Source organism: Biomphalaria glabrata, chromosome 16 (genome assembly GCF_947242115.1).
Source record: "Biomphalaria glabrata chromosome 16, xgBioGlab47.1, whole genome shotgun sequence".
Taxonomy (NCBI): Eukaryota; Metazoa; Mollusca; class Gastropoda; family Planorbidae; genus Biomphalaria; species Biomphalaria glabrata.
Window position 1 is genome coordinate 8,437,019 of NC_074726.1, and position 23,179 is coordinate 8,460,197.

The following is a 23,179-nucleotide window of genomic DNA, read 5'->3' on the forward strand; positions in this document are numbered from 1 at the left end:
TCTTATTAAGACTAAGACTAAGACTAAGACTAAGACTTAGACTAAGACTGCTTTATTGATCCATTATGCAAATTTGTTGTGATTACAAGGACTCTTTTCTCATAAAGACAAAACAACAGAACACATAAATAAAGCAGCCACTTATAATTAGTTCAATAATTTGTCTGACCAGGTTCAACTCTGTACCATGGCCTCAGAAGGAGGGGGCTCTGTTTCAGTGCCATTCGACTCAACCTCAATGTCCAACAGAAAAAGTGAGGTAAATAAATATCATGGTTAAACATATTTTTAGAAATTGTTCCTAGATGGTGCGCATCGTATTATAACGTATCACGTATAATAAAGGATCACGTATCATAACGGAATCATAACGATTTACGTATCATAACGTATCATGTATCCTAACATATCACGTATCATAACGGATCACATATCATAATGGTTCACATATCACAATGGATCATGTATCATAACATATCAAATATCATAAAGGATCAATATCATACCATATCCCGAAACATAACGGATCAAGTAACATAACATATCATATATCATAAAGTATCTCGTATCATAACGGATCATAACATATGAAATCAAAATGTATCATTCATCATAACATATTACGCATCATTACGGATCATAACATATCATGTTTCATAACATATCACCTATCATAACGGATCACTTTCATACCATAGCCCATAATATACTGGATCATGTATGATACCATAGCAAATATCATAAAGTATCACATACCAGAACGAATCATAACATATCATGTATCATAAGGTACCATGTATCATAATGTATATCACATATATCATGTATCATAATATATCACGTATCATACGTGACATAACATATCACGTCCCATAAAGTATCGCGTATCATATATCGAGTATCATAACATATCACATACCTCGATGTATCTTGCAGGACAACCAATGACGTCGTAACTTGTAGAATTATTTAACTTATCACAGTGCATCACGACAAAGCACCTAGAACAGTTTACGTAGCGCATCGTATCAAGTCGTATCATTTCGAAGACGTATCACATAAAGTACAGTACAAAGTATCGCGTATTACAAGTCACCGAGTGCAATGTATCTCGCAGCACTAATTACGTACCTAAGGTATCACTTACCACAAAGTTTAGCGTAGCGTATCACGTAAGACGACGTATCTTTCTGTGTCGCAATTAGACTGAAGATAATCAAGACTAGATGTACAGTTGAACACCATCGGAAGGTCGTTGGTGCTATGTCTTGAACAAAAAGGAAGTTTGGGTTTGATTATATACATAGGTGACGTGATGGCTGAGTGCTAAGGTGCTCGGCTTCCAAAACATGCGGAATCGGGTTCGAATCTTGTTGAAGGATGAGCTTCTGAACTTCGGGGTTTTTCAGAACTACCTTAAGTCAAACCAACACTAATGAGTATCTGCCATTAGCTGGGGAAAGTAAATTAAGTTGGTCATTGTATTAGCTACATGACATTCTCGTAAACTATCAGCCCAAAAAAAATCCCATCGTCTTCCCTAAAGATGTCTGAAAAGGATACTTACTTTATGAAATAGACAGACAATGAGGTAGAGAGACAGACAGTCTGAGAAAGTTACATGGGCAAACAGAGAGACTGATAGACAAACAGACAGACATGCAGTTACAGAGAGAAAGATAGATAGAGAGACAGACAGACAGACAGATAGATAGATAGATAGATAGATAGATAGATAGATAGATAGATAGATAGATAGATAGATAGAGAGACAGACAGACAGATAGATAGATAGATAGATAGATAGATAGATAGATAGATAGATAGATAGATAGATAGACAGACAGACAGACAGATAGATAGATAGATAGATAGATAGATAGATAGATAGATAGATAGATAGATAGATAGATAGATAGATAGATAGATAAATAGATATATAGGCAAAGAGAGAGAGAGAGAGAGAGAGAAAGACTTGAGAGAGAGACTCTGCTAATATAATGCGTTATTTATTAAAACAAAGAAATCCCATATTTATTTCCAAACTCATGAACATTGCTTCATTGTCAGACGACCGAAAAACGCTCCAAGAAAAATAGGCGCCAAACAAAATCTGAAAATGTAACCACAGACTTAGAAGCACTCTCTAACCAAACTGTGGAAGAACGTGCACTCTATCGTCTCAAAGCAAAGTTACAGCCCTTGGTCAAGTAAGCAACGATTAGTAGGCTGACATTATACTATAATATATTGTTTTATATAAATACTAGTCGACCGGCGGCGTAGCATACGCAGCTATTTTGCAAGACGGTCTTAGACCACTGCAACCTTGAGCCATGAAGAGAAATATATATAGGGATTTTGTAATCCAGATCTACGTATTTTATTTATAGAAGCAATAAAAATTGTTATTCATGTTTTATTTCATGTTTCAATGACCCAAAAATGTGTGATGATGAAGAGTATTGACAATTCTTGGTTGTTTTTCACAAAGCTTATATCAACTTTGTCAGACTATCTGTTTGTTAGTCTGTCTGTTTATTTGTCGGTCTCGTAAAAGTGTGTACACAATATTTCTCCCAAGCACATTGACGGATCAAGTTGAAACTTCGCAAAATTATTCATTGGCATAGACAAGACATGAATCAATAAAATGAAGTAACCAATTAGACAATTAATTACTAGTAATTAATTATTTAATTTAATAGCAACAAGGGAAACTAATCCTTCGGTATTCACAAATATGGCTAAATTTGTTGAGTTTAGTCACCATAAATAATTGTACCCATTATTTATCCCACACCCATTCTCGGATCAAATTGAAACTTAAATTTAAAAAAAAAACAATTAGTCAATTAATAATGGTAATTAATTATTTTGTTTGATATCGAAAGGTGGAGACTTCTACATTATTGAGAATTATAGTCATAAGTGCAAAGTTCTTCCCCTTAGATAAGCTTTTCTCTGAAAAGATTTGTTGTATTTTGCTTCTTTAAGTCTAGAGACTATCTCATTACCCCTTACTAATGTGGTATTTCAAGTCTAGAAGCGCGGAAAGGAGAGAAGGGGGAAGAATGTTGAGGAGAGGAGAAAGGAGGCTTGGGAGTTCCTATTCACTGCAGAGCTTGGAATGCTGGGCATGACGCACAGACCAAAGAGACAAATGACCTGGCATAATGATCTCTAAGCATGCGATGACCCTACTCCGAGGTTATGGCAGAAAGCCAGACATGAACTGCGGTAATGTCGTAAAATTAAAAAAACTAGACTATGACTATTCTCTGTATATCTTGACTCAACATTTCTAGATCAATCGTAACAAATAATGTCTCTTTCTCGCTACCAGACGAGGCGAGATTACCTATTAAAGAGACGTTTTAAAATTTGATTTTAAATTTCGGGACATGACCAAACAAACAAGTAAACAAGATTGATTACCAAGAGAAGTTGTGTGGAAATAAAAACTCAGAAATGGCCTCCAAAGCTGGTCACTAGGGAAGCTAAAAAGGGCAGGTTTCAATATTATTCAGCCTCAATATCAGAAGGTATGAATTACAAACTATCAACACACGCAACCCTACCTCCCATCATACAAAAGAGAAGTGTTGGGGCGAAAGTGTTGCCGATACATACATCTGTAAGTTGTATATAAAAGTGTTGCTGATACATCTGTAAGTTGTATATAAAAGTATTACATACATCTGTAAGTTGTATATAAAAGTGTTGCTGATACATCTGTAAGTTGTATATAAAAGTGTTGCCGATACATACATCTGTAAGTTGTATATAAAAGTGTTGCTGATACATCTGTAAGTTGTATATAAAAGTGTTGCTGATACATCTGTAAGTTGTATATAAAAGTGTTGCTGATACATCTGTAAGTTGTTTATAAAAGTGTTGCTGATACATCTGTAAGTTGTATATAAAAGTGTTGCTGATACATCTGTAAGTTGTATATAAAAGTGTTGCTGATACATCTGTAAGTTGTATATAAAAGTATTACATACATCTGTAAGTTGTATATAAAAGTGTTGCTGATACATCTGTAAGTTGTATATAAAAGTGTTGCTGATACATCTGTAAGTTGTATATAATAGTGTTGCTGATACATTAGTAAGCTGTATATAAATGTGTTGCCGATACATCAGTACGCTATATATAAATGTGTTGCCGATACATCAGTAAGTTGTATATAAAAGTGTTGCTGATACATCAGTACGCTGTATATAAAAGTGTTACCGATACATCAGTAAGCTGTATATAAAAGTGTTACCGATACATCTGTAAGCTGTATATAAAAGTGTTGCTGATACATCTGTAAGCTGTATATAAAAGTGTTACATACATCTGTAAGCTGTATATAAAAGTGTTACCGATACATCAGTAAGCTGTATATAAAAGTGTTGCTGATACATCTGTAAGCTGTATATAAAAGTGTTACTGATACATCTGTAAGCTGTATATAAAAGTGTTGCTGATACATTAGTAAGCTGTATATAAATGTGTTGCCGATACATCAGTACGCTATATATAAATGTGTTGCCGATACATCAGTAAGTTGTATATAAAAGTGTTGCTGATACATCAGTACGCTGTATATAAAAGTGTTACCGATACATCAGTAAGCTGTATATAAAAGTGTTACCGATACATCTGTAAGCTGTATATAAAAGTGTTGCTGATACATCTGTAAGCTGTATATAAAAGTGTTACATACATCTGTAAGCTGTATATAAAAGTGTTACCGATACATCAGTAAGCTGTATATAAAAGTGTTGCTGATACATCTGTAAGCTGTATATAAAAGTGTTACTGATACATCTGTAAGCTGTATATAAAAGTGTTGCTGATACATCTGTAAGCTGTATATAAAAGTATTACATACATCTGTAAGCTGTATATAAAAGTGTTACCGATACATCAGTAAGCTGTATATAAAAGTGTTGCTGATACATCTGTAAGCTGTATATAAAAGTATTACATACATCTGTAAGCTGTATATAAAAGTGTTACCGATACATCAGTAAGCTGTATATAAAAGTGTTGCTGATACATCTGTAAGCTGTATATAAAAGTGTTACTGATACATCTGTAAGCTGTATATAAAAGTGTTACTGATACACCTGTAAGCTGTATATAAAAGTGTTACCGATACATCAGTAAGCTGTATATAAAAGTGTTACCGATACATCTGTAAGCTGTATATAAAAGTGTTGCTGATACATCTGTAACCTGTATATAAAAGTGTTGCCGATACATCAGTAAGCTGTATATAAAAGTGTTGCTGATACATCTGTAAGCTGTATATAAAAGTATTACATACATCTGTAAGCTGTATATAAAAGTGTTACCGATACATCAGTAAGCTGTATATAAAAGTGTTGCTGATACATCTGTAAGCTGTATATAAAAGTGTTACTGATACATCTGTAAGCTGTATATAAAAGTGTTACCGATACACCTGTAAGCTGTATATAAAAGTGTTACCGATACATCAGTAAGCTGTATATAAAAGTGTTACCGATACATCTGTAAGCTGTATATAAAAGTGTTGCTGATACATCTGTAACCTGTATATAAAAGTGTTGCCGATACATCAGTAAGCTGTATATAAAAGTGTTGCTGATACATCTGTAACCTGTATATAAAAGTGTTGCTGATACATCTGTAACCTGTATATAAAAGTGGTGCTGATACATCAGTAAGCTGTATAAAAAAGGGGCGTGGTGACTGGGAGGTAGAAAGTTTGTTTTCTACACCGACAAGTCTCGGGTTCGAATTGCGGTAACGACTGGGATTTAGAGTTTGATATTATTTGGACGACCCTGAGTCCATCCCATTCTAATGGGCGCCTTACATTAGATGGGAAAGGAAAGATAGCAAGGCGGTTGTGCTGGCCACATAACACCCTCATTAACCGTCGACCAAATTAACAAATGAGCTTGACATTATTTGCCACCCATGATCTGAAAAAAAAAGGGGGGGGGATATCTTTATCGTACTGTATCTTTGATATTTCACGAGGCTGCTTATCTGTCCACTCACATATGTCAGTAAATAACCTGTCGTGTCCTTGACCCGACCAGGGGTGCCAAATATGGTAAAAACATGGATGTGTCTGACACGACGCTGAAGAGATGGCTGCTGGCCACCAACAACAACGTCATCCACGCTGCAGGTAAACTACAGAGACACGAGATGCTCAAGTGGAAGCTGGGACTGATTAACCTTACAAGCGACTACAAGCCTTCTAAAGTAAGTCTTCGGATCATGTGCAATAAAGAGGCCCATAATGGAACCTTGGAAAGATTTACGATGCAGACAGCGCACAGGCGATAGGCACAGCTTTACGTTTTTCTTTCTGTTGCTTCATATTTTACCCCCCCCCATTTCTACATATCGATTTGTCTTTATTAAAGTATCTATATTCGGGTCTCACATTTATGGAAATGGGATCCAAATGGAACCTCCTGGTTGGACACGGTTCGGTACAAACGGCTCTAACGACTTTCCTAGAAATTTGACCGCCACTATGAAAAGATTATTTAGACTCAGATCCTCCAGCACCGTTCGGTGCATTGGGCGGCAAGCTGTCTCCAAAAACATCTGTCACCGGCAATGTCTGAAGCTTCTTCCCACCTGGTGTCCACTGCTCTGAGGTCCTCCATGAAAGTTTGGCGCCAAGTTATACCAGGACGTCCCTGTTTACTCTTTCGTTGTGTTGGCCTCCTTGTCATCGCAACTCTTGGTATGCGTAGTTTATTTTGTCGTAGAACATGTCCCGCAAACCTCATGCGACGCTCTGTCATATCCTCACTAAGTGGTCGACTTCCATTTTGGGGTAGGATTTCCTTGTTTGATACCCGATCTCTAAAATTGACTCCTAAAATCAGTCTCAGCCATTTTTTGTTGAGCCACATTAAGTCTTTTCTCAATTTTGGCAGATGACTTTCATGTTTGGCATGCATATGTTGCTGTTGGAATGACTATTGTGTCAAGAATGTGTATTTTGTTTCAAGTCCAATGGCTTGGCTTGTCTAATGAGATAACTGGGTTTAAAATGTATTGTTAAAATCTCCAATACAACAAATTACAACTCTAAAATATAAATTTTGCGTAGAGTTCTAAAAAAAAAAGTAATCATATTTTAGTCAATGTCGATATCACAGTTGTAACAAAAAGTGACCTGACTGTCCAGTTTCTCTTTGATTACTACGCGGGTGGCCTGTGCGGTGAGGACAGAGAGGGCTCTCCAGTGTACTATGAGCTGTTTGGCATCCTCGACATGAGGGGTATCATCATGTCAGTCCAGAAGAAGGAGCTTCTGACATTCAAAATGTTCCAGCACGAGCTCATCAAAGAGTACCTCAAGGTGAGATACTCTTCAACTTATAAGATAGATAATTTTTATTGATTTTATTATTCCTTACGAATTAGTTAGTTTTTTTTTTCTAATTTTGTGTAGCCCCAATTATGTATAGGGGACGCTATAAATTCCTAAGCTATATCTTCCTAAGGGGCATGGTATCTAAGTTGTTAAGCACTCGGCTCCCGATACTGGGGTCCTCGGTTGGAATCTTGGTGAAGACTGGGATTTTGAATTTCGGAATTTTTTGGGTGCCTTTGGGTACCTGACTTTAGTTGGGGAAAGTAAAGGCGGCTGATCGTTGTGCTGGCCACATGACACCCTGCTCGTTAACCGTGAGCCAAAGAAACAGATGGCCTTAACATCATATGCACTATAGATCGCAAGGTCTGAAAAGGGAACTTTGTAATTATGTATAATTCAGCTAAGAAAGAAATGCGATCGACAGTCATGCTATTATAGAGCTTCTTAAACTACTCACATGCAAAAATCGTGAAATGTAGAATTGTGGAATCATGACGAAAAGCGAAAAGGGCGTTGCTAATAACGCGCTCAGTAACATTGTTATTATTGGGGAAATCACTATAATCTTTTCTATTAAAGCTAAAAATAACGCAGGGAATTCCAGATCATCAAATAAAGGGAGTTAAGAAAGAATCTATAATTTTGTTCCTGTTCTCTGAGATATATTAAAATAAATCGAAAGGTCATAGAATAAAGATCGGAAATTAGTTGATTTTGCACGCTCTATTACTGGGATTCTCGTGTGGATTATAAAAATCAATTGCATGCTATTGTGCTGCTATATTAGAAGAGATTTTTTTTTCGTTCTACAAGTCATGGTTATCTAAATAAGTTGTAATTCTCAGATCGTGTGTCTGGGATTTATTCCTTACGAATGAGTCTTTCTCTCGTGTGGTAACAAAGAAGCAGCTAGATCTTGTCATAGCAATGCTGCACCCCAGCGTGAGATTTCGTGACAGACAGTACAATGGCTTTTAGATAGATCACTCTGATGTTCCAGATTGACATTTCATAACAGTATCTCTACTTATAGATAAGTTTCTCTGATGTTCCATCTTCAGATTTCCTTACAATTTGTCGAATTATAGATATCTACTCTGCTGTTTCAGGTGCTTTCCAAGGAGAAAGGTAAAGATATCAACAACATACTGGTGGTCGTTGACATGATCAAGTGTACCAGGGACACACTTTGGGGACCATCGCTACGCATCTGGGCTGAGGTAGGTTCTGAGTGCAGGTTAATTATAATTGACCTGATGTGCACGTCGTTCTTCAGCCTGACCACCACATACCACAGTCAAGGACGACATAGACATCAACAGAAAACATATGCGGTTTCATTAAGAACTGTAAACTGACGTTTAGGGTGTTCAGATATCGTCACGGGCTGGATCTGACCCGCTGGCCGAGTTTTGGAATAGTGCAGTCAGGCTTGCTGCAATGGAGAGGGAGGGTGAGCAGGCTTTAGACTTTTGTAAAAATGCATCTTGTATTCGTATTTTGAAGGCTTCAGGGGACCAAATAGTTCTGGCGACAGACTTGCTGTATGAAATACATTTATCGGTGTGGAACTAATTACTTCATGAAAAATGTCCGGGTCTAGGTTTTGTTAATCTTCTTTAAGTCAAAACGTATGAAGACTTTCGGTTCAAGTTATTATCTTTTTGAATGTCGGTTTTTTGGTTCATTATTATTGAGTGTATGTGTGTATTTCTGAATTAACCACGAGAAAAGGAGGGCGGATGGTTTGGTTGTTTAGGCTTAATAGATTTTAATGAAATCACGATGTTGTCTGTCGTATTTAAATTTAGACATGTCAATATCTTTAAAATACTTTTCAAAAATAAAGCTTATATTGAGTGTCATTGCATCAATTATTTTGAATCATTTGATTAACTACTGGAAATTTTTTTAATTGATGTGTTGTCCTCGACAAAGAATAATTGAGCAAAGTTTCAACTTTATCTGAGAAAGGGAGAAATAGCGTGCACAAGACTCCACCCCGACAGACATTAAGGATTGAAGCTTTGTAAAACAAAAATGTATTTTGATATTGTACATCAAATCAAGAATTTAAAACTCAGACATCGCATACCTCGGTTTAGTTGTACTAGCTGAACGGAGCTACAACCAACCAACAACGGAGGCTCGACATTCATAAAACTAATTAGTTCAACTCCAGTGATCATTTCATTTCCGTTGTTCTACATGCAAAGTCAGCGCTGCCTTAGCGCGTAAGTGAAGTGGTTTCCTGACATTCTTTGTTCACGAAGATAACGTATCTAGATCATAGAACTTCTTCAAGAGAACTATCAAAAGTTTATTTTCCTATCTAGATCATGGAACTTCTTCAAGAGAACTATCAAAAAGTGTTGTTTTTTATCTAGAATCTAGATCAGTGGTTCCCAAACTTTTTTGTCTCGTAGACCCCTTGCCATGTTTTCTGCTTTTCGGTAGACCCCCTGCTTAACTTATATTGCTTTTTTTTTTTTGCAATTTATTTTAAAACTAATTTCTAATTTTAGTGAGTTGAAGAGTGAAAATGCAAGTTAAAAATACATATAAAGTATTAAATAATAACTCATTTTTATTGATAAAATTCAAATTTAACCAATTAAATATGTATTGCTGGAATCATCAAACACACTGGAAATGTTTTTTTACCCAGGCTTATCATCTGTTCCTATGGATGTCATGTTTCATACATGCTATGAAGAAGACATTCAAACAATAAAAATTAATTTGTTTTAAGTATCATTGTAAAAGTTTTCGCAAAGAGTTTCTCGTGTATCTTTCACGTGTCCGCCGAACTGTTTTCACTAAAGGAGAAAAGGCGAAGGCGAGTAACTGGCGCCTTAGCCAGTAGGCTTCAAGCAGGAAGAGCTCATTAGCCACATAGCAGAAGGAAAACTGAATTTAAAAATCTGCTGCCTTGCAACTATTTCCAAACATGGGAAAGCTGTCGTGGGTCAACCCTGAGGAAAAATAAGGAGCTAGCGACTCCAAGGCAGTTTACAGCACACAGCGCTACACCCCATCAGAGCCTGTGATGCCACTGGTCCCAAACTGATCCCAAACTGTATATATTTCCTTTGCAAAGAATCACATAAGAAGCTTTTAATTTGATAACTCATGCCACCGATGTGCCCTTGAACTGTATTTTTGCTTAAAGAAATTCTTTTAATAATATCAGATGTAGGTGTGTGTAAAACAGTTTTCACAACTACAACGGCTGGTAAAATCAATGTTTTACCTATGTTTCCGTATTTTGCTATAAGTAAAGAGATATTGGAAGACGCTCACAAACCAACATCTTCTCTATATATATATGATGTTGAAGTGAGATTGTGTGGGTCTATTCTTAACTTTATTTTTGAGTGCTAGAAAATTTTTAAATCTTTATCTATTTTGTCAGGGTGACATTGTCTCAGATGATCCTCTAGCCATTGGTTTGGTATCATTATTTTAAAAAAGTCACTTAGGCAACCGCTTGTTTGACAAGGAAGGAATGAATCCCAGTTTTAAATAATCAACGCTGGACAGTGTACATTTCTTTTTGTTAAACATTTGTTACATGTAGACAAAATTAAAATTTTTAAATAAGTATTGAGACAATTCTTTGGTTTGATTAGCAGGATATATATTTAAATGATTTACCAAGATAAAAATCATATATTACTGTATAAAATAATTACATTAAATGAATGTAAAAATTAAAATGATCTGCTTTAAATGAAATCTATTATCGTAGACCCCCGTGGACCTCTCATAGACCCCCAATTTATTTTTTTACTTTCGTAGACCCCCTGGAAGTCTTCGTAGACCCCTGGGGGTCTATATAGACCACTTTGGGAATCACTGATCTAGATCATAGAACTTTTTCAAGAGAATTATCAAAAAGTGTTTTTTATCTAGAATCTAGATCATAGAACTTTTTCAAGAGAACTATCAAAAAGTGTTGTTGTTTTTTATCTAGATCATGCCAACATTTTTTTTCCTATCTAGATCATAGAACTTCTTCAAGAGAACTACCCCAGGCTGGTGAAGGAAGTTCTTGTCATACATCCTCCCACTATGTTTGCTGAGATCTACTTGTCCCTCAGACCCTACATGAAGCCCTCCACGCTGGAACTGATCAAAGTGTTTGGCAACAATTATTTTAAGTAAGTTCCCGGGTTACCACCGAATGACTAGCTTGACTTCAAAGACGAGAGCTTCTCAAGTTTCATCCCGTCTGAAATATGAAATTCTATTTCATGATTTTTAGAAAACCACCAATCTCCTAAGAAACCTGACATTCGCTTGGGAGTGACATGATTGGTTGTGGTGCTAGCCATTTGACACCATCGGTAACGGTATGCCTCGAGTCGCAAGCAATCGAGAGCAAACTCTACTGATTTACTTTTCTCTAAAGGCTAACTTTTGAACAAGGGAATCTGTGGGGAAGAGAGCCAAATAGTTGTGAAGATGTAGGCCCTACGCTTTCGTTTTTATTGTTGTTTTATTATCACATTGAATAGTTTTCCAATTCAAGTCTAGATCAAGATGTATGTAGCAAACAAAAAAAAGAGTTCCTATGTCACAAAATTAATTATTACCATATTAAATGACTCAAGCTTAAATAACTTTTAATGTGTGTAATTCAACAAATGTAGTAGTTATAGAAAAAGCGCTAACGTCTTGGGATATGATCGGTAATAGGTATGTAAAAAAAAAATTACCTCTGCTTGGATCTTTCCCAGACTGGACAGTTTGTTCAGACAGGCAGTAGATATTTTATTCTTTAGTTGGCAGCAATGGTCCTAAATAAAGTGTCCTTGACATTCATTTCCAAATCTCTCTCTCACTCTTCCTGTCTTTTTATCTTTTTCTTTGCGTTTCATATAATAATAATTTATAGCTTTTATATAGCGCTACTTTCATGGTTATAGCACGCTCAGAGCGCTTTGGTCTCAGTTGTGGACCAGTGAGGGGGAAGGAAGGGGGGGGGTATCTGGGAGAAGGTTTTCCGTGCTGCTCAGTAAACACAGTCGAACCTCGAGCCCCCATCATAGGTAGCCAAGCCAAGCCAAGTTCAAGCGTACTTAGCCTCTCGACCACGCTTCCCACCATATCACCAGCATTTAGTGTTCATATCATTTTCTCTTTTTTTTTCACCTTACTGAATTGTAGCCCTATTGCTTGTAGTATGTAAACTGAATTTTAAAGAGCAGATACCTTCTAAAATGTATGTGAATCAATCGAAAGAAACGATTAGTGCATGAGCGTAGCTCTAAACAAACAATTTCGGAAGTGGGAGGGTTCAAACCCCTCCCCAAAAAAATCCTGTCCCAGCATATGCATATATACAATCATTTTTTCTAAGAAATCAGTTAAACATGCATTATGCAGGTGCTAATATATAGATCTATATTTTTTAATCAGATATCTAGAACAGCGTATTCCCATACATTATATCCCGGCGTACCTCGGGGGATACAAGTGTGATTTCGACAACAACCAACAATGTTTCGAAGACTTGAATTGGGTGGAACAAGTAGGTCTTTGTCCTCTCGCTTATGTCTCGTCCTAGATTAGTGACTTTTATAAGCTAATAAAGATCTAGCAATCTTATACACAGAGGCGGCCTCAGAATGCGCGAGACCTGGGCGAGCATCATAGCAGGGCCACGAATATTTATTTGTACAATGGGCTGACAGCGACAAAAGATTCTTTTTTTTTTTGGGGGGGGGGGGTAGATTCTCATGAAGGTTAATTATAAATACATGTGTGAACGCTCGCGAGGATCTTCACAAATTATAGAGCCTTATGTTATAGATGTAACAGATGTATGCCTATGTGTTAGTTGGACTTGAAGTACTTCTACAGTACCTTGATAATCCTAGATACTTGGGTATCTTGTATAGAGTATTACTGGTGCTAGCTATATTACTAAGACATACACAGTAACAAATAACGAGCAGGATCAATGATCAGTAGTTTAGTTCACTCGAGATGAAATAGAATAACGAACTTCAATAAAGAATGGACCACAGTCGAGTCAGTAACTAAAAGCGATGTTATCCCTTCAAGAGCCTAGCCGTAACTGTCCTAAAAGTCTACAACAATAATCTCTAACCCTATGCCTATGTCGACACTAAAAATGTCGCGTTCAAAGTCAGTCTACTACAGTGCGTTTCTAAACTGTCCAACATAGATCGCAGTGGGGGCTGTTCTGAGTTCTTTGAAAGCTCGCGAGGATGTTCTCAGGTCTAAGATACTATGGAACCGTTTGAATAATCCTTCTAACGCGATGCTTTGTTCGGAGCGGTGCCCAAGGGGCCACGTAAATTAAACTTTAAAATATTGCTGAAGAAATTTTGAAAGCGCGGTGGCTGAGCGGTAAGGCGCTTGGTTTCTGAACCGGGGGTCCCGGGATCGAATCCTGGAGAAGGCTGGGATTTCTTATTTCAGAATCTTTGGGAGCCTCTGAGTTCACCCAGCTCTAATGGGTACCTGACATTAGTTGGGGAAAAGTAAAGGCGGTTGGTCGTTGTGCTGGCCACAAGACACTCTCGTTAACCGTAGACCACAGAAAAAAGATCATCTTCTGCCCTATAGACCACAAGGTCTGTAAAGGGAACTTTACTTTACTTAAAAGACCTTTTTTTTTTGCAACAAAAAGTTTTCATTAAAACTTTGACACAATTAACGCCTAAATCTTCTATTATGTAATGTTACTGTCTTTCTCTACCGCTCTCTGTCTTTCTCTATCTCTCTCTGTCTTCCTCTCTATTTCCCTACAGGTTCCGCAGTGGTTGTATCTGATGAGTTCTAGCATACAGGCCCGTGCTCAGGAGTTTAACATCCTTGCTGGAGCGAAGCACGTAGAGGAGTACATGGTGACCCTGAGTAACAGCCTGCTGTCATGGGAGTTCTACCACATCAGCCAACCGCTGTTCTTCGCCATCTACATTGACACCATCTCAGACAAAACGTGCACCTTTAAAAAGGAAAAGTGAGCCAAATGTGGTTTTAAAACTAGTACATCTAGATCAGCGGTTCTCAACCTTTTATGCTCGGCGACCCCTTTTAACAATCCCCCACTCTGCCGCGACCCCCCCACACACACACACACATACAGCAATAGAAGAATAGACAATAACAATCCATATTTTCGATGGTCTTAGGAGACCCCTCGCAAATCATCAATCGACCCCCAAGGGGGTCGCGACCCACAGGTTGAGAACCCCTGATCTAGATCAACGTCCTTATATGAGATGATAAAAAATAATAATAATCCCTCTAGGACTATTGGATATTTTCACGAAAAACTCTACGATGTCAAGGACGCTGAATTGAACTTTCACTGCTGCCAATTAATAGAACAAGAAAAAAAAATTTTTTTTTGTTTTTTTAAAGACAATACAATGAATATCTAGATCTAACCTTAGACCGAAAGTTCTGATTTAGAACTCTTAAGGTCTAATATAGATATGCATGTAACCTATATTAGATTTACGTAAAAATATAAGCAACGCTTATAAACTTCAATAAAATTGAAACAACTTAAAATTTACTCATAAGGTAATAAGACTAACTACATTATGTTGGCTCTAAACCTAGATATAGTCTACGGCCAAATTTACATTTATTTATATTTTATTTTGAAAAATTATAGCGATCAAACTAGAGTTTTCACCGTGTGGCCAACGGGCTAGTAATTCTTTTCTCAGCGATACACATCAACTATTAAATTTCTAGGAAAATCGGTTTTGAGATGAGCTTTCAGGTTCCTGAATCCATGTTCCATGAAGTTCTGACTTGAATAGAGGTATTGTAAAAAGAAATGAGATATAATTTAAACAATATATCATTGCGGGGGAGTCGATCTACGTATCAAGTCTCTTTAATTACCGCTAGTTAGCTGCCCCTTTGTAAATATTAAATAAAGTGTTATGTTATAGAGTGAAAGTCTAACGCTTCAACTAGATCTAAACTATTTTGAGCAAAACACGAAAGAGGTTAGACAATTGGAGTCTGTGGACCTCAAAATAATTAAATTATCATCTTTGAAGCATAGCTTGATTTTTAGAAAAATATCAAACATTTTTCGGATGTTTCTTCTGAGTTGAAACTCTACTTCCTAGTCCAAACCTCCCGCAGGAAGTTGGCGGGATGGCAGGGTGCCCAAAAGCCATCAAGACGACCTAAATAAAATACAGCACGCGTACCGCCTTAATTTGCACAACGGATACACACACACACACAAATGTTAGCTATTTAAAGTGTTTCAACCATGTTTGAAAATCTCTAATTGAATTACAAGATAAAAAATCTGCAAAGATTGGGCGAACGAAACAACGGGTGTAGCTCCAAAAATGTTGTTTACAAGGGGCAATGTCATCATCATGAGAAGAAACTCTCTGCTCTCTGATCGCTTTTAGTTTAGGAAAGACTCTAAAAAGGCCAACTATAGTTTTAAAATTGGAGAAGTTGGAGCATTTCCGGGAGAAGTACGTATACGTAAAGAGTTATGACCTAGACAAATACAACTGTTCTGGAAAAAAACAACATAATTGCACGTTTCTTTGATAGGTTGAAATCAGACCACACTCGTAATTACAATAAAGCACTTTCTTGTGAATCCCTGTATTGCAGTTTATAATAAGTGGTAAGTCGCTTGGGTTCGAATCCTCGTGAAAACTTTACGACGATACTGGGACCAGCTCTAATGGGTACCTGACATTAGTTAGGGAAAAGTAAAGGCGATTGGTCGTTGTACAGGCCACGTGACACCCTTTCTCTTTAACCACAGGCCATAGAAACAGATGACCTTTACATCATCTGCACCATAGCTTCGCAAGCTCTGTAGGGATTCTTGACTATACTTTTTTACTCTTTCTCTCCCTCTCTCTTTTTCCTTTCTCTTTCCTATGACGTACACAAGCCCACTCGACACACTGTGTCGCCTGGTACAGCCCCTGGTCTGCTCTAATCCTCTGTCTCACTTCAGACATCACACATGGAGACTTTAAATAACGTAGCCGACAACAAAAAAGAAAAGCCATTAGATACACACCTATGTTATTGTAGACGTTAAGCCTTTGAGAATGTAGGTCAGTGCCTATCGCCATGACCACTCATAACATACGAAAAACTGAATCGTGATAACTCACTGGCACTCATTAGAATATCATCGGGGGGGGGGATAGAAGAATGCGATAGGGCCAATCTCTAAAAGTTGTGGCTCCACCCTTGGTCAAACTCTGGTGAGCTTAGATAGCACTCTAAAAACATTTTTATTTTCATTTATATGTTCTGGGTACGCAACAACATTTAGGCATGAATTAGGCGAGATTCATTTCTACCCAGGGGCGGACTAGGTGTCAAAATCAGCCCGGGCATTTCTATAAAATTCGGCCCACTAATTCTCTATCATGTGATGGGCATCCATGTCTAGGTGTATCGATCCTTAAAAATCATTAAGTTTGATAATGTATCGATATGCATGCATACACTGAACTCTATATCTTAACAAGCAATTTAGCGTCTTTTTAAATCAACAATTATGTAGGCCCTAAAAAGATGAAGCCTACTAGTAGCAGTGTCTACATTTTATTTTCGGAAAATGTGTTTGATTAAAAGAGTATTACACTGTAATGTCTGTGAAAGACTTTTTGTTTAAACACGACGCTCAGATGGCCTTTTATAAAAATAATAATAATAACATAATAAGGATATTATAAAACGTTTAACAACTTGATATGTGCCATAGTGACTTCGATCAGGCATTTCGGTGGCCCTACCGGCCCATTTGGGTACCGGCCCACCGGGCATTTGCCCAAATGCCCATATAGCCAGTCCGCCCCTGTTTCTACCCCAACAACGCTAGAATAGGACAACTTGCAGATACAATTTAATACCAAAAAAAAGTATGACTGTAACTTCAATGGTGGTCACAGTCTACAGCGTACTGATACAGTACACCAGAACGGACAGAGGCCCGAAATAGTTGTAATGGGGTTTGATGGTGACAACAACAATAAAATCTTTATTTCACGTGACCATTTCTTGACTTCAGACCTGTGATGTGACGTGGGAAGGAGCTATTGGTCTAAAACTGCCTACTAAGCCTATAACGATTGGTTTCGATCCCCCCCCCCCAAGTCAGTATCTGCTTCACATCAGCAACCAATCGAAGGCTTCAAAATAATGTGAAGAGGGGAAAAAAACTGCTGAGACAACAGCGAACTTTCAACTTACAGGGGCGCTAAAAAAAATCCCCCCCCCCCCCCCCGTTATAAGCTAAGCAGCAAAACAAAAAGACGAACCAGGTTTGTTGGAGGACGAAACAAAATTATCGGTATTTTGGCTATTTCATATTCATAACAAAAATAAGTATTTATGACGATGAAATGAAGATGTCGGATTTTCAATATCTTTTCTAGTTTACGAGATCTAAACGGGACGGACGGACGGAAGGACAGACAGATCACACAAAACTAATAGCGGCTTTTCCCCTTTCGGGGGCCCGCTAAAGAAACGTACATAATTGTTTCTCCTCTCTGCTTCTTGTGTGTAGCATGTCGCAGTTCAGCAAGAAACGAAACCACACATTGAACTGCAAGGTCCCCGGCCGCTACCTCCTGGTGTTTGATAACTGCAAGGACCACGCCTTCAATGTCAGGATCACATGCAACATCGCTGTCCTCCCGCCGGCAGACATCCCGCTTTACTCGTGCAACAAGACTCTAGGTGAGTTGTACGCTTTACTTGTGCAACAAGACTCTAGGTGAGTTGTACGCTTTACTCGTGCAACAAGACTCTAGGTGAGTTGTACGCTTTACTTGTGCAATAAGACTCTAGGTGAGTTGTACGCTTTACTTGTGCAACAAGACTCTAGGTGAGTTGTACGCTTTACTTGTGCAACAAGACTCTAGGTGAGTTGTACGCTTTACTTGTGCAACAAGACTCTAGGTGAGTTGTACGCTTTACTTGTGCAACAAGACTCTTGGTGAGTTGTACGCTTTACTCTTGCAACAAGACTCTTGGTGAGTTGTACGCTTTACTCGTGCAACAAGACTCTTGGTGAGTTGTACGCTTTACTTGTGCAACAAGACTCTAGGTGAGTTGTACGCTTTACTTGTGCAACAAGACTCTTGGTGAGTTGTACGCTTTACTTGTGCAACAAGACTCTTGGTGAGATGTACGCTTTACTTCTGCAACAAGACTCTTGGTGAGTTGTACGCTTTACTTGTGCAACAAGACTCTAGGTGAGTTGTACGCTTTACTCGTGCAACAAGATTCTAGGTGAGTTGTACGCTTTACTTCTGCAACAAGACTCTAGGTGAGTTGTACGCTTTACTTCTGCAACAAGACTCTTGGTGAGTTGTACGCTTTACTTCTGCAACAAGACTCTAGGTGAGATGTACGCTTTACTTCTGCAACAAGACTCTTGGTGAGTTGTACGCTTTACTTGTGCAACAAGACTGTAGGTGAGTTGTACGTTTTACTCGTGCAACAAGACTCTAGGTGAGTTGTACGCTTTACTCTTGCAACAAGACTCTTGGTGAGTTGTACGCTTTACTCTTGCAACAAGACTCTTGGTGAGTTGTACGCTTTACTCTTGCAACAAGACTCTTGGTGAGTTGTACGCTTTACTTGTGCAACAAGTCTCTTGGTGAGTTGTACGCTTTACTTGTGCAACAAGACTCTTGGTGAGTTGTACGCTTTACTCGTGCAACAAGACTCTTGGTGAGTTGTACGCTTTACTCGTGCAACAAGACTCTAGGTGAGTTGTACGCTTTACTCGTGCAACAAGACTCTAGGTGAGTTGTACGCTTTACTCGTGCAACAAGACTCTTGGTGAGTTGTACATTTTACTCGTGCAACAAGACTCTTGGTGAGTTGTACATTTTACTCGTGCAACAAGACTCTTGGTGAGTTGTACATCTTGTACACTTTCCGTCTAGAATATAAAAAAAAGATTGTAACTTCATAGCACATACCTCTTACTCTGACGTCATAGTCAATAGATCTTAATCCGCCGTAGACATATAGCCAGCCAATTAGTCTTAGAAATATCTTAAATTTATGTCTGGGAAAGATCCAAACATATAACAATTTTACATTCCTATTACTAACCGATGGCTCGTATGCCTAGACGCTCGGCTTACATAATACATCATAACCCATACATATTACTCTGATGCCATGTTTTACATGTTTCGGATGTTCCTTCAGAGTATAAGATAATTACTTCCTAGTCCAAACCTCCTGCAGGACGACAGGGGATGGGAGCGGGCAGGGTTTGAACGCGGGACCATCGATAAATCCGAATGTCATTACCGATACATCTTAGACATCATAACCCATTCGTCTTACTCTGACGTCATATCTCCTCCATCTTAACCTATTCAGACTACACAACCAAACCATCCACCCACGTTTACTCGTGGTTACATCATAGACTTGCATACACATTCCATAAGACCCACAATCTTATTCTGACGTCATAAATGTAATACTCTGACGTCATATCCCATGCATCTTACTCTGACGTCCATACAGACATCTTATTCTGATAGCATAGCTACTAACTCCTTCGAGAGCTCGGGGGGGGGGGGATGATCAAACAAAAAAAAAACGGGCCTCGAATCTCGGCAGGGGGAGTAGTTGCAAGATCACGTGATCCACACATCCAGGCATTGCTGACTTGGGCTGATACAAGATGGCATTAACATTTGAGGTGATGATCAGAAAAATATGCCAGATCGAGCCACACTTTTAATAAGTAGAAACTAATTGTTCTACACGGGGAGACCACCGAACATTTAGAAAATCAAAAAGGGGCTTTAATATGTAAAACTTGAAACAAATCTCGTCACGAAATCTCATCTTATCAGCTCATCACTTCTCCAGCATCTGTTCTATTCCGTCATGTTTCTACTTTTGGGAAGTCGCTTATCAGTTGGACTAGAAAGTATAATTTTTACAATTACAACCAAGGAGCAATATTCTAAGTCACCTTTTTCTAGTACGCGTTGTTTACGAGGTTTCAAACGTCTGAACAACAGAATGTCTTATGTCATACAACCCATACGACCAACTAGAGATTCTTTTCGGCTCAATCATAAAAAGGAAAGCGCTTGGAATCCGAACCTGGGGTCCCGAGTTCGAATCCTGATGAAGGCTTGGATTTTTCATTTCGGGATCTTAGGGCGCCTCTGAGTCGACACAGCTCTAATGGGTACCTGAGTAAAGTTGGTTGGTCGTTGTGTTGGCCACAAGACAACCTCGTTAACTGTAGGCCACAGAAACAGATGACCTTAACATCGTCTTCCATATAGACCAAAAGGTCTGAAAATTTTCTATCATAAAAAGAAGAAGAAGGAAAAGACAACGATAACTTTTGCAGATCATATTAAGCGCTGAGCTGTACTTTTGAAAATCTAATTGTTTAAACCTATTTATTTCCTAAATATTTAGAAAATAATTTTCTAGTCTTTACAATGCAGCGTAAATAGACGTTTACATATAGATGGGTTGGTCTACAACTACATAGCTTTTCGAAGGCTACGCTTGATCTTAAGGTTATAAAACTCAGGGCAATGCTTCTTCGCCTCATCGTGGCGCTCGGGTGGAAGCGGTCGTTAGAGAAGACGATAAGGCCAATAAGGAAGCAAAACGGTACCAGGACCGTATTTAGACTTGATAAGGCCCTAAGTTGAAATATAATCAACATAAGAAAATGTATTCCTTTACTTTATCTCCAAATCACTATTTGGGCACCTCCAGGCAAGTGGGGGCCTTAAGCTCTAGCTCATCTTGCTAAAACCGAGTCCATTGAACTTGCAAGAAAGCACCAACAAACTTGTCAATATCCCCCACCGTTCCTCAAGCGTCCTGATATGGTACAGAGAATGAATGTGTGGGATTTTCCCTGGTGTGCTCGGCCTTCTGCCTCGCTTCTAACACGAGCGTCTTGGGATACGAGCCACAAGTTAGTAAATAAATGTAAAAATGTGTATACATCTTCCCCAGACATAAATTTAAGACAGCCAGATGGAGGCAAGCTTCCCTATGCCTAGATTTCCAAGAGTCTTATAGATATATTCTCAAGAGAATTACTAAGAAAAAAGGGTCATAAAGTGTCTTAGCTGCTACAATAAAAAATCTATGGAACATATTTCTTAACAGCCGTACTTTAACGCAATGTCAATCAATTTAAAGGGCACCTTTTAAAAAAATCTTTATTGAATATTTGTCGATTGCTACAATTTTAGCCAGTACTTACGATACAAAACTGCCTGGTCGTGCGGTTTGCGCTATGGACTGTCGTTCAGATTTATCGATGGTCCAGGGTTCAAACCCTGCCCGCTCCCATCCCCCGTCGTCCTGCGGGAGGTTTGGACTAGGAAGTAACTATCTTCAACTCTGAAGGAACATCCGAAACATGTAAAACAAAAACTTAAAAGAGGTGGAAACTGCGTACAAGTCTTTGCGAGCAGTAAACTCCCTTTATGCCGTATATGGCATGATTTTGGAATTGTCGTCACGATAAAGTTCTTATAATAATATCATTTGAAATCGCACGAATATTATCTCAGTAATGTTTTATTGCTTGCAAGACAATGTATGTACGTGTATATTTGATGTTTCTTGAGGCCATCGGGCTGTTCGTGAGTGTGATGGTGTATATTTATTTCACAGGTGACTCCATCAAATTCAATCTACCTATGGACAGGGAAGAGGTTCAGATGAGGCGACGTCTGGGCATCGAGCTGCCGTCCATCGTTCCAGCAGAGTCTCGCAATTATAATTATGCGTCTCATGTGCAGAAGCGTAGCTAGGGTGGTAGAGAGGGGAGGGGGTCCAAATTTTAAAATCCAAAAGGAGTGTCCGAAATCTGTTTTTACATTAAATATTTCGCCATTATCTTATGCCATGATGACGAGTATTAAAATGCAGGGGCCCCTAAAGAGGTCAAGCCCTCCACCGGGTTCCCTATTTCCTAGCTACGTCACTGCTCTGGTGTTCTCGTTATGCAGCTTCTTGCTTGTTAAGGCATTCTAAAGAAATAAACAAAGAAAAGCAAAAAAGTAAACAAAAATGTTTTCTTTGTAACTACTAGATCGACTAGAAACACAGTTTTAAAACACAGTCAAAAACACAGTCTAAAACACAGTCTAAAACACAGTCTAAAACATGGTGTAATTTGGATTTTGTTTTCACTCTTTAATCAAATTAAATCCTCCAATATCTGTGCATCCTATCAGTCTTATGTTATACCCTGTAGTCACTGTGTGTCTTATCAGTCTTATGTTATACCCTGTAGTCACTGTGTGTCTTATCAGTCTTATGTTATACCCTGTAGTCACTGTGTGTCTTATCAGTCTTATGCTATACCCTGTAGTCACTGTGTGTCTTATCAGTCTTATGCTATACCCTGTAGTCACTGTGTGTCTTATCAGTCTTATGTTATACCCTGTAGTCACTGTGTGTCTTATCAGTCTTATGCTATACCCTGTAGTCACTGTGTGTCCTATTATTTTATGTTAAACCGTGCATTCACTTTTTCCTATCAGTCTTATGCTATACTGCGCATTTACTGTGTGTCCTTTAAGTTTATGCTATATCCTATATTCACTGTGTCCTATCAGTCTTATGCTATACCCTATATTCACTGTGTCCTATCAGTCTTATGCTATACCCTGTATTCCCTGTGTCCTATCAGTCTTATGCTATACCCTGTATTCCCTGTGTCCTATCAGTCTTATGCTATACCCTATATTCACTGTGTCCTAT

The 23,179-nt window shown here is 38.3% G+C and overlaps 1 protein-coding gene across 2 annotated transcripts in view; it reads left to right on the forward strand.

Moving 5' to 3' along the window:
• LOC106062699 (retinal-binding protein-like) overlaps positions 1 to 22,484 on the forward strand; it is a 26,254-nt gene extending 3,770 nt beyond the window's left edge. For both annotated transcript variants that reach the window (XM_056013993.1, XM_056013994.1), the window contains exons 2-11: positions 173 to 259; positions 2,071 to 2,210; positions 6,087 to 6,255; positions 7,199 to 7,372; positions 8,500 to 8,610; positions 11,396 to 11,553; positions 12,815 to 12,926; positions 14,176 to 14,387; positions 17,955 to 18,127; positions 22,085 to 22,484. In XM_056013993.1, coding sequence (XP_055869968.1) covers positions 173 to 259; positions 2,071 to 2,210; positions 6,087 to 6,255; positions 7,199 to 7,372; positions 8,500 to 8,610; positions 11,396 to 11,553; positions 12,815 to 12,926; positions 14,176 to 14,387; positions 17,955 to 18,127; positions 22,085 to 22,224 — 1,476 coding nt within the window. In that variant the 3' untranslated portion in view covers positions 22,225 to 22,484. The remainder of the gene's footprint in view (positions 1 to 172; positions 260 to 2,070; positions 2,211 to 6,086; positions 6,256 to 7,198; positions 7,373 to 8,499; positions 8,611 to 11,395; positions 11,554 to 12,814; positions 12,927 to 14,175; positions 14,388 to 17,954; positions 18,128 to 22,084) is intronic.
• The last annotated feature ends 695 nt before the right edge of the window (positions 22,485 to 23,179 follow it).